The following is an 18,692-nucleotide window of genomic DNA, read 5'->3' as shown; positions in this document are numbered from 1 at the left end:
AGAATTCCATGGACTGTACAGTCCATGGGGTCGCAAAGAGTTGGATACAACTGAGTGACTTTCACTTCACTTCACTTTGTATATGAAAAACATTCAAAGGAGGGACCTAGGCAGTCTCTCATGACTAGTATAAGCCTAGCACACCTCCTGCTGTGAGCTTCCACACCTTAAAGTAACCTCTGTAATAAATGAAAAGCAGGTCGGCTTAGAAGTTACACACATTGTGCCACCTGAGAATGTGCCATTTTAAAAAACATTTAGGGAAAAAAGGAATGAGCAACTTAGTAGCTGAGGTTATCTTTCAACTAAAAAACAAGACCACTTTCCAATAGGATAAATGTTTATAAAATAATCTTCAGAGTCAAATGTGGAATTTCCTTACTCTTCTGAAAACATTCAACTTTCAGTGGAAGAATTAAGTCCAATGGCTCTGGTTTCCTTTTCTAAGTCATCAGCCACCTGTCAAGAGACCTGGGCCTCCCGATCTGAGCAGGCTTTTCAAGCTGCTTACCCTGTCTCATATGACCAGTATCATGAGGACGGGTTCATATTACACCCGTTGGAGAAGGCTTAAAACGCTGATGATACTGAACCAAAATTATTTCAACAGTTTTGTCCGGCACATTATAAGCTTAAATACTGAGCCAAATCATAATGGGTTGAGTCAAGCTCATGACATAGGAGCCAGCACTCCCTGGAATCAGCCCTTCTCCCCTCCCATCTGAAGCTAGCTCTCTTTTTAAATTCAAGAAAATACTCCATCCTTCAAAAATCTGACTCCCTTTGCACCTCATCACACTTGAAATGCTGAATCATGACTCTGAGGTTGTAAAAGAAAAACTACTTCGACTGGGACTCCAGGATCCCCAGAGGACCCCACGTTTTTCTGCCCTCCTTTGCTTTGCATCTTTTAAAGTCTAAATCTGGAGCTCTTCCCAAAGATCCGAGAGGCTCCAGGAACAGTCAAGGCTGCAGGTAGGGAGAGAGCTTCTGCCCGCGGTCCTTTCCTCCCCAAACCCCCGCGCCCCGGCAGCTCACGGTTGCTAAGGAGCTGATAACTCCCCATCTGAAAAGCTGCCCCAGCCATCGAGAAATGCTCAACTTGGGAGCTTCACCACTACAGCCACCGCCTCGTCGGGCGCGCTCTGGTCTCACTTGGCCACAGCCCCACCGGAGTGAGGTGTGCGTAGGCGGCTCCACGGCCCCTCCAGCCCTGGCCCCAGAGACCAGCCCGCCCAGAGCGAAGACTTTCCAAAAACTCGATCCCAACTCGCAGCCCGCGCCTACCGAGCCGCCCCGGGAGCCGGGAGAAGCGGGGCCGAGGTCAACAAGCAGAGGGGCGTGGGCAACCTGGAGAGCAGGGAGGCGTGGAAGGCAAGGGGCAGAAAAAAGAAACGCCCCCCACCCCCAAGCGGATCCCTCAACTTCTCCCAGCCCAGTAGAGGGTGAGGAGAAAGGCGGCTGCGAGCCCAGGGTGAGGGACTCACTTGAAGGTGAGGACGCAGAGCGGCCGGTAAGACTTGTGGCTGGTGTTCTCGGCCATGCCCTTGCCCCAGAAATCGTTGGAGAAGATGCCCCAGCGCAGTGGGGCTCCGGGCCGCACGTCGGGGTTGTTGACGATCGCCCACACGTCGTCGTGCACGAACTCGCCCCTCAGGGAGCGGCCGTAGCACAGGCAGCTCGCCCCGGCCAGCAGCGCCGCGGCTCCGGCCGGCGCGAGTCCGCAGTCCCGCCGCCGGGAGGGCGCGCGGTCCCCGCCGCCGCCTCGGGCAGAGCTGGTCACCACCATCGCGCCGCCGCCGCTGTCCTGGTCTCTCCCGGGTGTCTGGCATCCTCCCCGGCCGGGGCCCGGACGGTGCGCGGCAGCTGCCGGGAGATGGGCTCGGGCATGGCCGGCGGCAGCTGGACCGACCGCTGGCGTCCCGCGCTCCGCCGCCGCCTGCGCCGCCGAGTTGGCCCGGCTGCAGATAAACAGCAGTCCCCCCGCCTCCCCGGGCCATCGCCACCTCCTCCGCCCCACTGCGCATGCCCCGCTCGCCATCGCCTCCACCCCCCAATCCCGGGACCGGCGCCGCTTTCCCCCCTCTCCCCGCACCCTCCGCCCGCGCCCGGCTGGTCTAGCGCTCAGCCTGCCGGCGCGGCGTTAAGAGGCGGCGAGAGTCCGTGTGCAGGTGGAGAGGTCGCTGCGTGGGGCCGCCCGGAGCGGCGGGGAAGGGGTACCGGGGTCCTCTCCGCTGTGCCCGCGATGCCCTCTGCCCCTCATCATTTCCCCGTTAAGGGTCTGCTGGTGGGGGGGGCGGACCTCACCGGCGAGCACCTCCAGGCCCCGGGCCAGGACGGGCTTAGCAGGTGCGCAGCCGGAACCCCCGCCCGCGCTCCGGGAGAGGGAAGTGGCCGCCGCCGTCCGGGACGTCCCGGCTTTTCAGCACCCCGGACAACAGCAGCGGCCCCCGGGCCATGCTCTTCGTCCGGCTCCGCTCTCCTGTCCGGTCTCCGCCTCCCCGTCTTCTTCCCGGGCTTTCTTTCCCCACTGCCCGCGTCCCGCGGTTGCAGCCTCGGGGCGGGGGTGGAAACCGTAGGGAAATGGAGCTTCCGAAACGTCTCTCTGAAAACCGAGAGAGGGTCTCCCTGAGGTGGACTTCTTGCCCACCCTGCGCAGGTTTGTTCACCGGCTGTTTTTCTTTACCGCCCATTCCTCTGCTCGCCTTTATAAAAAGTCTCAGGTTCGAGTTTGGGTTTGGGTTTGGGAGCCGAGTTGACTTCTGAAACATTTCTCCTCGTTTGTTTTTTACTGAGGTTCTTAAAACAATCCGGGAGATGCCAAGCAAATTACTTTTTGTCCCCGTATGAGTGGATCATTTGGGTCTGATTATTACTTCCTACTCTGTATTTGAACTCTTCTGCTAAGTCGGTAAGATTCAAAACAAAAACCAAACTGCTTTAAGGCCCCTGGCTTTGGCTCCCCATCTTACAGTTTCTCTGAAAGGTTGTCTTCGTGTTGTTTTTTTTTTTTAATATTGCTAATTTTAATATATACATAAGCTAAGTATACCGTTGTGATGAGGTTCAGTAGAATTTCTCCATGTTTGAAATATTTGTGAACTCTTCAATGGACCTTGTAAATTTTTATTGCTATGTAATATTGGTTACCTGGAATTTGACACATCCAGATAGAGAAGTTGAAATACAAAATTCATCGTATTATTCTCATCCTTCCAAAATCCCTAGGAATTTTGATGATCTAAAGAAAAAGTAGAAAAAAAAAGCAAAAATTCTTCTTTCACTGATTAAAAGCTTATATGACTCCAGGACACCTTTTTTTTTTTTAAGTTGAGCTACATCTGAGCAGTTGAAAACTCAATGAGTTAAGACGACATATTCCAAGTCAGGATGGTTTTATCCATTTCACTTTGTTTTTTAGTGACTTGGTAATTAGTGACTGAGAAATGTGTTCATCCTTGCATCAAAACATTTTAACCCTTGGGTAGCCTTCATATCCAGACCCCACACACACCTGAGTCTACCATCTCCCCCACATGACACATTACAGTCTTTCTTCTTTGCCTGTCAATTAATTTAATTAAAATATATGAGTGTTTATGTTGTACTACAATATGCTAAGTACTGCGCTGGATGACCAAAGCTTCTCAAATTGTGTGTGATATATAATATTAACACCATAAAATACAACTTTCTAAGACAGTGAACTTGGGCTTACCGAAATGATAGTAGCTATAATAAACCAATGTATCAGTCATTGTCTACAATTAAGAAAGGCTTTCTTGAGACAATATCTTAGTCCCAAAGAGTGCTTCTCATGGTAGATTTTTATATATCTGCCTTGCACAGGTACGGCCTGTACAGCCTCTCAGGTACAGCCTGCCTACCTCCTTCTCTTCTGAATTATTTTCTCTTTTAGAAGAAAACACTTACCAGAATTCTCCATGACAATGAAGAGAAATGAAGAAAGGCAAAGCTGAACTCTAAAAAGACAATAAAACAGAGAAAAGAAGGAAACCTGTAAGTGGGGTTCCAGGTTTCTGAGCACAGAGAGTTTCATCAAGCTTTGCTCTAGGTTGACTGGCATCTCCATTCTATTTAGTTCAAATGATGAATTTGGATTTAATGTACTTTGAAATAATGAGATACCTCAAGTCTTCTCAAGGACAAGTAAGTACGTAAATACATTTTAAAAGTAAACAGTTCCTTTGCAGTCCCATCATTCCCTGATCCAATACTATTCTGTGTTACTGAAAACCTGTGGAAATGTTGATGTCACAGAGAGAAGGTTTACACTGATATGCTGGCTTGCCATCCCTCTACTTCTGTCTTAAGGTGTAAAGTACTCATCTTACCTAATGAAGAGGCCCCAAAGCAAATTAATTCTTGTTACTTAGTCTCTGATTATTTTTAAAGAATTTATAATTAGAGCAATACTACCTTCTAAGACACCTTTGTCCACTCAGAGCAATTTAAAACATAAATTATTACAAAGGGTGTCTCTAAGGCTCATACAGATTGTCACTCAGGAAAGTTAATGTGAACCATAGTTCTGAAAGACTGTGGACACATAGGACACAACTAACACCTGAAAGTAAATCAAAGACAAGTAGATAATTTAATAAAATAAATTTCAAAGGACTGCCCATTGTGCTGTTTTGCGCATTACACCCTGTTCAGGAACCCAGATAGAAACTGTTGATGGAAGTGAAAACTCACGATGTAAGAGCTATGGGTTTTAGTTTTATCTGGGAACTTACTGAGGACTATAGCCAGAGAGATAGTTCTGAGGAACTGCTCAGATTAGGTGGAGTGGGAGATGGGGGGAGGTGGGGAGGAAGTCCACATACATGTGACTTTTGGCAAAGGAGTATATGCAAAAGAGTAAGTCACACCTAGAAGACAAATACGGTATCACATATATGGAGTCTAAAGAAATGGTACAAATGAACCTGTTTACAGAAGAGAAGTTGAGTCAGAAATGTAGAAAGCAGACTTGTAATCACCAGAGAGTAAAGTAGGTGGAGGGCTAATTGGGAGATTAGGATGGAGATATACACACCACTATATATAGAGTAGGTAACTAGTAAGAACCTACTGAGTAGTACAGGGAACTCTATTCAATACTCTGTAATGAACTATAAGGGAATAGAATCTTAAAAACAGTGGATATATGTGCATTTTTAACTAATTAACTTTGCTGTGTGGCAGAAACTAACAAAGCATCATAAATCAACTAATTCCAATAAAAAATTAATTACAAAAAGTAAATAAAAATTAAAAGGCATTAATTTAAAAAAGGAGTATATGCAACCAAGCACAGATCTTTGTAGAAGGTTACCGCTAGACACAAGGAACAGATATCTCAGTCGATAATTTTAGTGCTTTTCTAAGTATGGGAAGATGCAAGAATCTTGGTCTATTGAATGTTCTCCTAAAAATATCCAACTTTCTGAGACCGGTTCTGCCAGTTTTCTCAGAACACAGAGTGCCTCATCCTGAGCTTCACCCGGAATTCTTTTCAAGGTGATTTGTAGGTCAGTGACTACAGTGGCTAATAGCTTGATTTTTTTTTTTTTTCTAGAACTGGGTGGTGAGCAACATTCTTTAGTTGGCAGGACAAATGCAAAATAAAAATTTAAGAAAAGAGCTGATAACATAATTTACATCAAAAAATAAATTTTTGTTGCCTAGTTATTTAACTATTACCTGTAAATTTATTTAACTATTATCTATTAACTGTTCCTTCTGTTCTTGAAGAAAATGCAGGAAAATAGAAAAAAAAGAAAATGGAAATATATCTACCCACTACCCCTGGGCTACGGCAGCACAGGCAACATGCTCCCTAAGAAGCTGACCCAGCACCTGGCAGGGCAAATGGGGGAACAGGGTTGCCAAGTGATCTGAGGAATGCCTGCACCCAGACCTAGTTCCAGACTGGCCCCAGGAGACAGGAGGGCCTCCTCATGGAGGTAAACTGGCTTTCCTTTCAATTCCTGCAATACAACTGTGGCATCTGCACAGAATTAAAACTAAAGAATATAAAAAATTATCTGTGATCTTCCAATTTCTGTCTCTCAGGCAATAACTTTTGTCAACAAATTACAAGACAAAAGCATACACACGTAGATTACAATAAAGCACATGAAGTACTCGCTAGATTTCAGAGCCTAGGATCTCTAGTTGAAAACTGCCACACCATTGCAAAGCACATATCCACAGTATTAGAAATGGAAATTAAAATGTAAGATTGTACGAAACAGAAAGACAATTTTTCATATGAATAAAATTTTATTTGCATACATTTGTATTTCACATTTTAATTATTTACAAATCAAAAAGTCACTTTTAATATGCATGGCTGAGTCCCTTTGCTGTCCACCTGAAACTATCACAAAATTGTTGATCAGCCGTGTGTGTGTGTGTGTGTGTGTGTGTGTGTGTGTGTGTGTGTGTATGTATTAGATGTTCAGTCATGTCTGACTCTTCATGACCCCAAGGGCTAGCCTGCCAGGCTCCTCTGTCCATGGAATTGTCCAGGCAAGAATGCTGGAGTGGGTTGCCATCCCCTTCTCCAGGGGATCTTCCTGACCCAGGGATCAAACCACAGTCTCCTGCATTGTAGGCAGATTCTTTGCCATCTGAGCCATCAGGGAAGCCCCTAATCAGCCATACTCCAATATAAAATAAAATGTGTGGGTTTTTTTAAGTCATTTCTGGTTTCTTGTATAACCTCCACAATTTATAGGTAATGTCAGAGGAAACATAAAATTAAATTCAGACTTATAACCAACATTTGTATGAAGAGTCAATTTTAAAAAAAATTATTCCATCAGACTCATCAGCTATAGAAATAGTATGTTTTGAAATAATTTATCAGAAATTTATCCCAATGTTGTTATAACCTACAGAATACTTATAACAGCTCTAGTATAGTTGGATCAGCAGAAAGATGCTTCTCAAAATCAAAAAGTATCCAAAAAAGTCTGATTCCTAGCATTTTCTGAATTTCATGGTGTAAATATTTTAACCATGGTTGATTTCATGCTACCAACAGGACACCACTGCACACAGAGATAGTAAGAGATGAATAGTAACATGAGATTCTACAGAAATTTCACCATATAGTTACACTAGACGTAGATAAGATCAAGAGCATATTAATACTATAATATAGTAAAATAATTAGAAAAGGATGAATTTTGAACATTTATTACCTTTGTGTTTAATCTAATTTATATATTTGTTGTTGTTCTTTCAGTCACTAAATTGTGCTTGACTTTTGCGATCCTGTTGGACCGTAACCTACCAGGCTCCTCTGTCCATGGGATTTCCCAGGCAAGTATAATGGAGTGGGTTGCCATTTCCTTCTCCAGGTGTTCTTCCAGATCCAGGGATAAAACCCAAGTCTCCTAAATTGCAGGCATATTTTTTAACCACTGTGCCACCAGGGAAGCCCAATTTATATATTGGGTTGGCTAAAAAGTTCGTTTGGGTTTAAAAACCTTTTTGGCCAATATACATAATTATAAGTTTATGTAATTAAACTTTGTATAATGACTGTGTTAAACAACTAGCTGACAGAATTCCTAAATATTTAACAGTTTTTGTGAACTAGTATGAGTTTGACTCTGGCACACTTTTAGATGAAATAAGATTGGCCACTGTTGGTATTATCGTTTTGAATTTCACTGATAAGTATGGGCAGAGGCAGGGAGGTCATTATACTCGTGTAGTGAGGAACTAACCTTACCTTGAAAGAAGTCTAGCCTTTGCCCTGGGCTACTAGGAGGTAATTTTAGGTCCCTGAAGTATCCTACTTGACAGGAGGATTTTTGCTGGGGGCTTCTTTTCTATGAAGACCTACAAGACCTTTTAGAACTAACACCCAAAAAAGATGTCCTTTTCATTATAGGGGACTGGAATGCAAAAGTAGGAAGTCAAGAAACACCTGGAGTAACAGGCAAATTTGGCCTTGGAATGCGGAATGAAGCAGGGCAAAAACTAATAGAGTTTTGCCAAGAAAATGCACTTGTCATAGCAAACACCCTCTTCTAACAACACAAGAGAAGACTCTACACATGGACATCACCAGATGGTCAACACCGAAATCAGATTGATTATATTCTCTGCAACCAAAGATGGAGAAGCTCTATACAGTCAACAAAAACAAGACCAGGAGTTGACTGTGGCTCAGATCATGAACTCCTTATTACCAAATTCAGACTTAAATTGAAGAAAGTAGGGAAAACCTCTAGACCATTCAGGTATGACCTAAATGAAATCCCTTATGATTATACAGTGAAAGTGAGAAATAGATTTAAGGGTCTAGATCTGATAGAGTGCCTGATGAACTATGGTTTGAGGTTCGTGACATTGTACAGAAGACAGGGATCAAGACCATCCCCATGGAAAAGAAATGCAAAAAAGCAAAATGGCTGTCTGGGGAGGCCTTACAAATAGCTGTGAAAAGAAGAGAGATGAAAAGCAAAGGAGAAAAGGAAAGATATAAGCATCTGAATGCAGAGTTCCAAAGAATAGGAAGAAGAGATAAGAAAGCCTTCCTCAGTGATCAATGCAAAGAAATAGAGGAAAAGAACAGAATGGGAAAGACTAGAGATCTCTTCAAGAAAACTAGAGATACCAAGGGAACATTTCACGCAAAGATGTGTTCAATAAAGGACAGAAATGGTATGGACCTAACAGAAGCAGAAGATATTAAGAAGAGATGGCAAGAATACACAGAAGAATTGTACAAAAAAGATCGTCACGACCCAGATAATCACAATGGTGTGATCAGTCAGCCAGCCATCCTGGAATGTGAAGTCAAGTGGGCCTTAGAAAGCATCACTACGAACAAAGCTAGTGGAGGTGATAGAATTCCTGTTGAGCTATTTCAAATCGTGAAAGATGATGCTGTGAAAGTGCTGCACTCAATATGCCAGCAAATTTGGAAAACTCAGCAGTGGCCACAGGACTGGAAAAGGTCAGTTTTCATTCCAATTCCAAAGAAAGGCAATGCCAAAGAATGCTCAAACTACCGCACAATTGCACTCATCTCATTGCTAGTAAAGTAATGCTCAAAATTCTCAAAGGCAGGCTTCAGAAATATGTGAACTGTGAACTTCCAGATGTTCAAGCTGGTTTTAGAAAAGGCAGAGGAACCAGAGATCAAATGGCCAATGTCCGCTGGATCATGGAAAAATCAAGAGAGTTCCAGAAAAACATCTATTTCTGCTTTATTGACAATGACAAAGCTTTTGACTGTGTGGATCACAATAAACTGTGGAAAATTCTGAAGGAGATGGGAATACCAGACCACCTAAACTGCCTCTTAAGAAATCTGTATGCAGGTCAGGAAGCAACAGTTAGAACTGGGCATGGAACAACAGACTGGTTCCAGATAGGAAAAGGAGTATGTCAAGGCTGTATATTGTCACCCTGCTTATTTAACTTCTATGCAGAGTACATCACGAGAAATGCTGGACTGGAAGAAACACAAGCTGGAATCAAGATTGCTGGGAGAAATATCAATAACCTCAGATATGCAGATAACACCACCCTTATGGCAGAAAGTGAAGAGGAACTAAAAAGCCTCTTGATGAAAGTGAAAGTAGAGAGTTGGCTTAAAAAAGAGTTGGCTTAAAGCTCAACATTCAGAAAACGAAGATCATGGCATCTGGTCTCATCACTTCATGGGAAATAGATGGGGAAACAGTGGAAACAGTGTCAGACTTTATTTTGGGAGGTTCCAAAATCACTGCAGATGGTGACTGCAGCCATGAAATTAAAAGACGCTTACTCCTTGGAAGGAAAGTTATGACCAACCTAGATAGCATATTCAAAAGCAGAGACATTACTTTGCCAACTAAGTTCCGTCTAGTCAAGGCTATGGTTTTTCCACTGGTCATGTATGGATGTGAGAGTTGGACTGTGAAGATGGCTGAGAGCCGAAGAATTGATGCTTTTGAACTGTGGTGTTGGAGAAGACTCTTGAGAGTCCCTTGGACTGCAAGGTGATCCAACCAGTCCATTATGAAGGAGATCAGCCCTGGGATTTCTTTGGAAGGAATGATGCTAAAGCTGAAACTCCAGTACTTTGGCCACCTCATGCAAAGAGTTGACTCATTGGAAAAGACTCTGATGCTGGGAGGGATTGGGTGCAGGAGGAGAAGGGGACGACAGAGGATGAGATGGCTGGATGGCATCACTGACTTGATGGACGTTTGAGTCTGAGTGAACTCCGGAAGTTGGTGATGGACAGGGAAGCCTGGCGTGCTGCAATTCATGGGGTCTCAAAAGTTGGATACGACTGAGTGACTGAACTGAACTTGGGTGCCAGACAACCTAATAATTCAGTCTGTGATGGGAGCTTTGTGTCACACAAGATCAGTTCTGACTGCTGGGGGAACTGGAAACTAAAGACATTAGCCTGACCTCTGGGAAGGACTGATGCCAAAAGGTCAGCCATGCCGGCAGTATGTGATAAGTCCCAGTAAAAACTCTGGGTGCCAAAGGCTCAAGTGAGCTTCCCTAGTTGGCTGTCTCCATGCGTCTTGTCACAGATTAATGCCAGGAGTGTGACATGTCTGACTTCATGGAGGAAGACAACATGAGCTTCGTTCAGCATTTCTCATGGACTCTGCCTCTTGGACTTCGCTTGCTCATTTCTATTTGCATCCTGTCCCTGTAATAATCCAGAAGAGTTTTCACTGAATTCTGTAAATCCTTCTAGCAAATTTTGAAATTGAGTGTGGTTTGGGGACTCACCCCTAAACTTGCAATTGTTGTTAAAGTGAGGGCACTCTTGTGAGGACTGTGCCCAAATGCCCCTTAATACTATTTTTCTACTTTTAGTTTTTTCTTTAATACAATTTTTTTTCTTTTAAAATATGTAATAGCTGTCATCCAAGAAGAATGGAAGAAACGGTAGGCATCCTCAAAGCTGTAATATTAAGTTCTCTCCTTTTTCTCACTAAAAAGCTTCGAAGTCAAAAGTAAAAAGCATCAAAAGTCAAAGTAAAAAGCTTTATGAACAAAACAAAACCAAAAGAAGGGAGAAAAAAGGGAGGGATCGAGGAAGGGATGGAGAGAGAGAATGAAAAAGGAAGGAGGGAGGGAGAGGGAGGGAGAGAGGGAAGAAAGGGAGGGACAGAGAAAGGAAGAAAGAAAAGGAAGTGAATTCATAAAAGGATAAAAACCTGGAGCCACTGCATAAATACTGCTGGGGGGTTAACTTCAGGAACTTCTATGTGATTGTCAGTTTGTAGAGGATGAGGCTCAAGTCTAATGACTATTTTTGAAAAGATGACAGATAATGAGAACAATCTGAGAGCTGGCTGCTCTATATGAACTATTTATTGTTCATCAGTGGTAAGTTGTTTTTCTAACACTTTGCTTATGTGTTACATTTCTTTATGTTTCATTAAATTATAAAGATTATTTTGCTAAGAAATTCCCTACCTCACAGATTTCCTCACCCTTTTTAGAGGGTCTAGGGACCGCCAAAATTAGTAGGTTCACGGTACAAGGGACTTAATAAAATACCTATAAAAGCCAGTGACTCTGCTAGCATCATATATTATTAAAGTAGTTGGAGAACCTACCAAGCCAGTTTTTCTTTGACAAGAAGTGAAGATTATGTGTGGAGATAAACAGTTTCCCTTGAGAAATAACAGTCTCCAGTCTTTCCTCACTGTGCTGCTAAGTCTTATTTCTTGGCCTATTTTTCCACATATGAATTTATCCGGAGGGATAAATGAATCTTTTCAGGCCCCACTGCAGCTTACAAAAAAAAAAAAAGAAAAGTATCCTTTGGATTTTATTGTTGGCCACGTTTCTATGAATAAGATAACCGGCGGTTTTCGTTGTGGTGGTTTTGGAGGTGGTGGTGGTTTTTAAATAATTTTGAGTCTTCTTTGTACATCTTGGATGACTACTAAATATGGTGCCTTTTCCTGTTAGAAGACAAAGTAGAAGATTCTTGCTTCATAGTCTGTTTCACAAACACCGTCACTTTCATTTCTCATTCATTCAGTGATTTCATTCTTTCCCTCTTACGTAGTTGGAAGGATTAGGAAACAGTTTTATCCATCTGACAAAGTTTTTTAAAGAAAATGAAAATTACGCCTACCATCTAAGAATCAGAGCGTCTTGGCAATGCTGAATTGTATTTATGGAAACACCCAAATGCTGTGTTTTCCCTTCATACTTGACCCAAAATTCCCATAACAGCTACTGAGAGGTAGTATCATGAATGACAAACCCAGGAAACTCACCATAAATTCTCCTCCTTTCTATGGTCATGAAAAAACATGACTAATCAATTGTGGTAGTCTTGCACATGAACTCCAGATGCAGTCTTAGAATCCTTAATACAGCCCTCCAGGCTGCCACTCTGTAGATAAGTTGGCCTATGAGTTGAAACTCCTCTGTTATACTGAGCCAGTGGAATATGGCTACCTGGGAGCACGGAAACCAAAACAATAATGCGAACATATAAAAATAAAAGTTTAGCATTAAAAAGTGGTTTCATGTTTATAGACAAATGTGAATTTTTGAATATGTTTTCTATATTAATCTCATAATGAAGTAAATATGTATACACAACTTTTTTAGCTTTATATGTTATGACTTCTATTTGAATAAATGTATTTCTGATTAATGTTTAAGTAGGTCTAAGAAGATCATACCTCTGTTGTATTTTGGAGTGTTTTTTAGGAGTTTCCCATAACAATTTTCACTATTTTGAAAGTATATTACCAAATAAGTGAAAATTATCACACAAGAACTAAATTGCCATATTAGAGTATTTCTATGACTACAATGCCTAGAATATGTGAAAATTCATGAAAAAAAAGATATTTAGAGCCATTTGTAAAGGAAGTCAATAACTTAGGCACAAGTGAGTGCCCTAATGGTGCATACACTTTTAGCTGTAATTTATCATCACTACGTCTAATCTTGAGTGCCACTGTCTGTCCCCAAATTGAAAATTACTCATTTATGAATAAAGGAGGATTCCACTTAATCTGTGTTCTCTAGAAGTAGCGCAATCTGATGCTCCAACTACTTAACACTGGTTCTTGAATGGATCACTCTTGCTTCAAATGGTTTACAGTCAAGATGTGCACAAATGGGGAGTACCCTGGTGGCCTAGTGCTTAGGATTTTGGGCTTCACTGCCATGGCCTGAGTTCAATCTCTGGTCAGGGAACTATGATCCCCAAGTGGGGTGGGGGGCGGGGGAGGAGCAAAAATGTGCATATAAAACTGGGCCTCCAGACTGTACAGGGTTCCAGTTTCCTACTTGGTGAAAGTGCCTCAGAAGGCAATAGAGAAGAGTGAATGAGCTCGATCAAGAGCTTAGTGCCTGGTGTAAATGACACAGAATAAGACTGCTCAGTAGAAATTAGCTAAGATGAAAGATTATGATAATGGTAGTGGTGATTTTTCTCTCTCTCTTTTCTCTCAGTAATTTCTTGCTATTTCTATTTTTCTCCATTATGGAAAAATAGAAAACCCACTGTCAAGCAACTGTTAGATATCTGCTCCCCAATAACTGATCGTTTCATTCATTCATTCATTCATTCATTCTGAGAATGTGGCTATCGGACAAACTTGGGTTTACTCTGGACAACCAGTCTGCCTTGCTCACTGTTGCCTCATTGCAGTTGCAGGATCAAGATCATCAACCCTCTCAAATCCTGGTGCCAGAGAATGCCTCTCTCACCAATGAGTCATGCAGCTATTCATTTTTTTTTTTTTAATCTGACTGCCAGTTTCAAATTGCTTCTCAGGGAAACTTTAATCATTTTCTTTCCAAATCTTTAATTTTTAACATCATAGTGCATGCATTTTTAAAAATTACTTCATAAGAAATATTTTAGATTTCCTCATGGTTACAAAGGAATTACTAGCAGTTATTTGGTCATTTTATCAATAATGCTTACCCCTGTCTTCAGCCTGCTTAAAACATTTTTTGAAAATCCTTGTGAAACTTTTAAAGTGAAAATGAACTAGGAAAAAAACTAAGTAGGTATATAGTGAAAATGAACTAGTGAAAAACTAAGAGGGTATAGTGAAAATGAACTAGTGAAAAACTAAGAAGATACTAAAAAGACCTATTTTTCCTAGGATATTCTTTTCCTAGGATTTTCAAAGAAATCCTGGATTTCTTTCTTTAAAGTTACAGGTCTGGAACTTGCGCCTTTGCTCTTGTTGATATCTCAGAGGTGGGAGACAGTGAGCTGGTATCCTTATTAACCTTGGAGGAAGTAGGAAAGTCCTCGATATTAAACACCACTAACTTTTCCTCACTGTGGTGGAGGATCGGGTCCAAACAGGCATAGACATTCAGACTAAGCAACAGCACTTGCCTAGTAACAGCAGATCTTAAGGAGTAGAGAAGCACCAGGAGAAGACAAAGGATAAGCCTAGAACTTGGGGTCCTTTTCATCCAAGGATGAGTGAGAGGAAGAGCCAGTGCTCTAGGAACTAGGGAGGAGTTCAGTTTCCACCCTAGCTGTGCATAAGGGTGGGGCCCTGTAGAGGCACCCTAGCAATAAGAGGAACTGGAAGTCGACCACTGCTTCTGACTCCAGCCCAGCTTCCAGGGATCTTGATCTTCTCAGCAAAGATAAAAGAAGAATTTTTACTAACAAAGCCAGGAGACCGGTATGGGTGGTGTTCCAGCAGAATGAAAATGATTTTAGATGAAAGTATAGAGATAGAGGGAGAAAAAGAATGCAATCTAAATGGTAAATGTGCTACTATATGATTAAATCTAGTTGAAAATTGCCTACTTACAAATCTACAGAGACGGAAAGCTGATTACCAGTTGCCAGGGGCTGGGAGCACGATAATGAGGAGTGACTGCTAATGAGCCCAGGGTTTCTTTTTAGCGTCATGAAAATGTTCTAAAATTATATTTTGGTGATGCTTGTACAATTCTGAGAGCACACTAAAATCCATCAAGTTTTATGCTTTGAAACAGTGAATTTGATGGTATGTAAATTATCTCCCAATGGAACATTTTTCTAAAAAAGAATACAAAATATATGACATCAATAGCATGCAAATTAAAAGGAGGTCCTTGAAGTGTTCTGAGGTCAATAAATTGTCTGGAAACAGGGTAAGTTAGAATTTGTCTTTAGGCTTTACAATTATGCTCTATGCTCATTCTAGGAGTGTCATATCACACACATGCTTTTTAAAAAGAACGAGAGGCAACTAAGCCAAAAAAGTTAATAATAACAATCAGTCCAATTTGCTAGTCAGTTCCTTCTTAAAGAGTCCCTAAGAAAACAGCGATGTGGATTCCAGGCATACAGGGTGGGAAGATAAAATTTTTATGTTTTCTGCCTAAAATAGTATATATGAGTCAACCAGTACAGTAGGAATAAACTTAGTAAACATAGTAGATACAGATTACCGTAAGCAAGGAAAAATCAGTCTTAAATAAGATGACTGACTTACAGGAGGACAGCTAGGTCTTTACAAATATTTAAATAATTTATGAAAGTTTTAATTGATGTAAACCATTTTCAGTGGCTTTAAATTAACAAAAGCAGGACCAACACTGTTTGGTCTGCCCCTGGAGTTTAGCAAATTGCTTGCACACAGTAACAGATCAGATAGTTGTTAATTGATGGAATGGATAAATGCTTGAATGCGTTAATAAGTGGATAGAAGACAGGATATTCTGAAGCTGCATATTCAGGATTTTCTGGAGGCATGAGGGAAATTCACTTTTGTCTTTGTTTTATTATAATGTATATTATAAATATCTTCAAAGTTAAAAAAAGTGACACATTTATATAATTTAAAATTTCTAAGTGAAGTTGAATTGATTCATACTCTGGAGATAGGCCACACTAGAAATGCAATTCATTTTCTACATTGTTACTTATTTTGAGTGATGTAAATCCTGACTTCCGATTTAGAACTGTTTATACCTGCTTTTTTTCCAGTGGTCGTGTATGGATGTGAGAGTTGGACTGTGAAGAAGGCTGAGGGCCAAAGAATCGATGCTTTTGAACCGTGGTGTTGGAGAAGACTCTTGAGAGTCCCTTAGACTGCAAGGAGATCCAACCAGTCCATTCTGAAGAAGATCAGTCCTGGGATTTCTTTGGAAGGAATGATGCTAAAGCTGAAACTCCAGTGCTTTGGCCACCTCATGCGAAGAGTTGACTCATTGGAAAAGACTCTGGTGCTGGGAGGGATTGGGGGCAGGAGGAGAAGGGGGCAACAGAGGATGAGATGGCTGGATGGCATCACTGACTCGATGGATGTGAGTCTGAGTGAACTCCGGGAGTTGGTGATGCACAGGGAGACCTGGTGTGCTGCGATTCATGGGGTCGCAAAGAGCTGGACATGACTGAGCGACTGAACTGAACTGAGCTGATACCTGCTTTTTAGAAGGAATCTCCTAAAATCAGTGCTGTTCTTTCAGACACCTTGAAAATCTTCTAAGAGCTCCAAAGAAGGAACATTCAGAATTTCTTACTTGAAAGAAAACGTTAAAGAGAAGCTTTAACATTAATCAATGTCTCCAGTTTAACACCATTTCTCATTATTCTTCAAGTGTTAAAAGAGAACAATTCCTAATATACATTTTTTGTTGTTTTTTTCCTAGCCATTGTTAAATGGTTCTCTTCTTATATAACAATGTTGCTTGAATGTCAAAATAAACTTGGTCTTTGTAAAATTCAGTTTTGCCAGCTGTCAGACTCGCCTCGACTTGAGGAACTTGAACTCATAGAAGCTTTACCATCTCTAAACTATATCTCAAAAGGAATGAGCTCAAAGAATGCCAGTTCTGCCCCATATGGCTTGGCGAAAGTGGAGTCCAGGCCTGATTGGGTCAGTGGTGGGAGCTGCCGCAAGAAGGGGTCCACAGCAGACAGAGGAGTGGAAGAATTGAGACAGAGGATGGATCCAAAGCCAAGGTTCACAGGAGGAAATGCCAGTGGTTATTTCAGAGCAGGAGCCAGAAAATCAGAGCCCTGGAATGAAGCGGAATCTTGGAAGAGAAGAGGAGCTGGGTGTTTGTGCAGAGAAACAGAAGCAGAGTGAACTCCAGAACATGCCGCCAGGATCTACCTAGACTCCCCAGGGCTGTGGTGAGACCAGCCTTCAGTGACCTGCCAGCTCTGTGCAGGGACTCTCGTCCTCGGGCATCTCAAAGATACCCAGCAGGTTCTGATAAGCAATAAAACACAGCTCAGAGATACATGGGGAAATCATCCTGAACAGGAAAGTCTACATCACAAATAAAAGTCTTAAAAGTGAGATTTCATTCCACTGAGGAATTTGGAATCAGTGGAATTTGGAATTGTTGTTGTTCAGTCACCAAGCCGAGTCCAACTCTTTGTGACCCACGAACTGCAGCACACCAGGCTTCCCTGTCCTTCAACATCTCCCTGAATTTGTTCAAACTCACGTCCATTGAGTCAGTGATGCCATCCAGCCATCTCGTCTTCTGTCACCCCCTTCTCCTCCTGCCCTCAATCTTTCCCCATGCCAGGGTCTTTTCCAATGAGCTGGCTCTTCATAGCAGATGGCCATGAACATAATGAAAAGGGTTCATTAGAAAAGAGTAATATTATCATATGTTTACTTTAAATTTTTTCTATATTTTCTATGGCTTTATTTAATGTAGTATGATGTGTGAATTGTTACTTTAAAAATATTTTAAGTAAGCAATACTGATATTGTATCAGCCAAAATCCGAAAGGGTCACACCCAGAGATGATATTTGAAATTCCGTCTTTAATGATATGTGAGACATGGTCAGTGGCCAACACTGTACAACCAAAAGAGGATCCAGCCTTAGTTCTGGATCTGGCTTCCAGAAGCCTCCTCTGTGCCGGTTAAATGAACTCCTTATCGTTAGAGAATTAGGAGAGGAGGTCCCAAGAAGGGTGCTAGGCTAAGGCAGGAGAGGGGTGCAATTTGCAATACCTTACAGAATTATTTAAATATTTTAACAACCTATTTTACAATGCACCCTGATACCATCAACTCTGGGTACAGCACACTGGGGATTGAACCCCAGACCTGCCATTACTAGCTGTGTGACTCTGGGCAAGTTCCATAATCTGTAAATAGCACCGAGGTGAAAATTACAGGAGTTAATTCCTGTAAAGTGCTTAGAAGAGTGTCTGACACATAGTAAGGGCTTGCTTTAGCCAATATTATCTATTGATAGTACTTATCTGGAAAACTATCCAGACCAAAATGAAAAAAAAAAATGATTGTGATTAATTAACAGTATACTCCGCAGGTAATGAAAGAGTATTGGCAATAATAGTTTCTATGGGTTTGCTAACTCTATTCTAGTCCATCCCTAACCCCACCTGACCATAGTATATATCCAAAGCATGAGTATATCAGTGACAAACGAGAGGGAAGACTCTCTCAAGTCTGGTTAGTTAAGTCTCAACTAGAACTCAGGGATGTGAGCGTTGGTCATTTTTTCCAATACCTGTTGCGATAACTAACAATTTTAAGGCTTGGTCAGGCCAGCATCCCTTAATAAATTTTGTTCTGGGTCACTATCTGGAAACCTTGCAAGCTCTATTTTTCTTTCTGATCCATCTTTGTGTTCCTGTGAGTTGATCTGGGAGGTGAAATTTCCAAAATCTCCACCCACTGGAGGTTGACAGTGGTCAGGGCTTAAGTCAGAGATAG

General features: G+C 41.8%; 1 protein-coding gene and 1 long non-coding RNA gene across 8 annotated transcripts in view; one reads left to right on the top strand and one right to left on the bottom strand.

The window, feature by feature from the left end:
- Nucleotides 1–3,266, bottom strand: part of TMTC1 (transmembrane O-mannosyltransferase targeting cadherins 1) — a 337,062-nt gene extending 333,796 nt beyond the window's left edge. For both annotated transcript variants that reach the window (XM_069585452.1, XM_069585453.1), the window contains exon 1: nt 1,488–3,266. In XM_069585452.1, coding sequence (XP_069441553.1) covers nt 1,488–2,041 — 554 coding nt within the window. In that variant the 5' untranslated portion in view covers nt 2,042–3,266. The remainder of the gene's footprint in view (nt 1–1,487) is intronic.
- LOC138437699 (uncharacterized) lies at nt 1,441–17,289 on the top strand. 6 transcript variants are annotated; one of them, XR_011256122.1, is made up of 6 exons: nt 1,441–1,493; nt 3,920–4,020; nt 4,103–4,174; nt 5,761–5,972; nt 7,262–7,338; nt 7,916–8,586. It is a non-coding gene; the product is annotated as an uncharacterized lncRNA (long non-coding RNA). The 6 variants fall into 6 exon arrangements; XR_011256120.1 differs by lacking the exons at nt 4,103–4,174; nt 7,916–8,586 and adding an exon at nt 15,971–17,289 and having other exon boundaries at nt 1,448–1,493; XR_011256121.1 differs by lacking the exons at nt 1,441–1,493; nt 4,103–4,174 and having other exon boundaries at nt 3,934–4,020.
- Nucleotides 17,290–18,692: the final 1,403 nt, after the last annotated feature.

This window comes from Ovis canadensis, chromosome 3 (assembly GCF_042477335.2).
Source record: "Ovis canadensis isolate MfBH-ARS-UI-01 breed Bighorn chromosome 3, ARS-UI_OviCan_v2, whole genome shotgun sequence".
Taxonomy (NCBI): domain Eukaryota; kingdom Metazoa; phylum Chordata; class Mammalia; order Artiodactyla; family Bovidae; genus Ovis; species Ovis canadensis.
The sequence above is the reverse complement of the archived record's forward strand: the minus strand, read 5'-3'. Positions and strand labels throughout refer to the sequence as shown.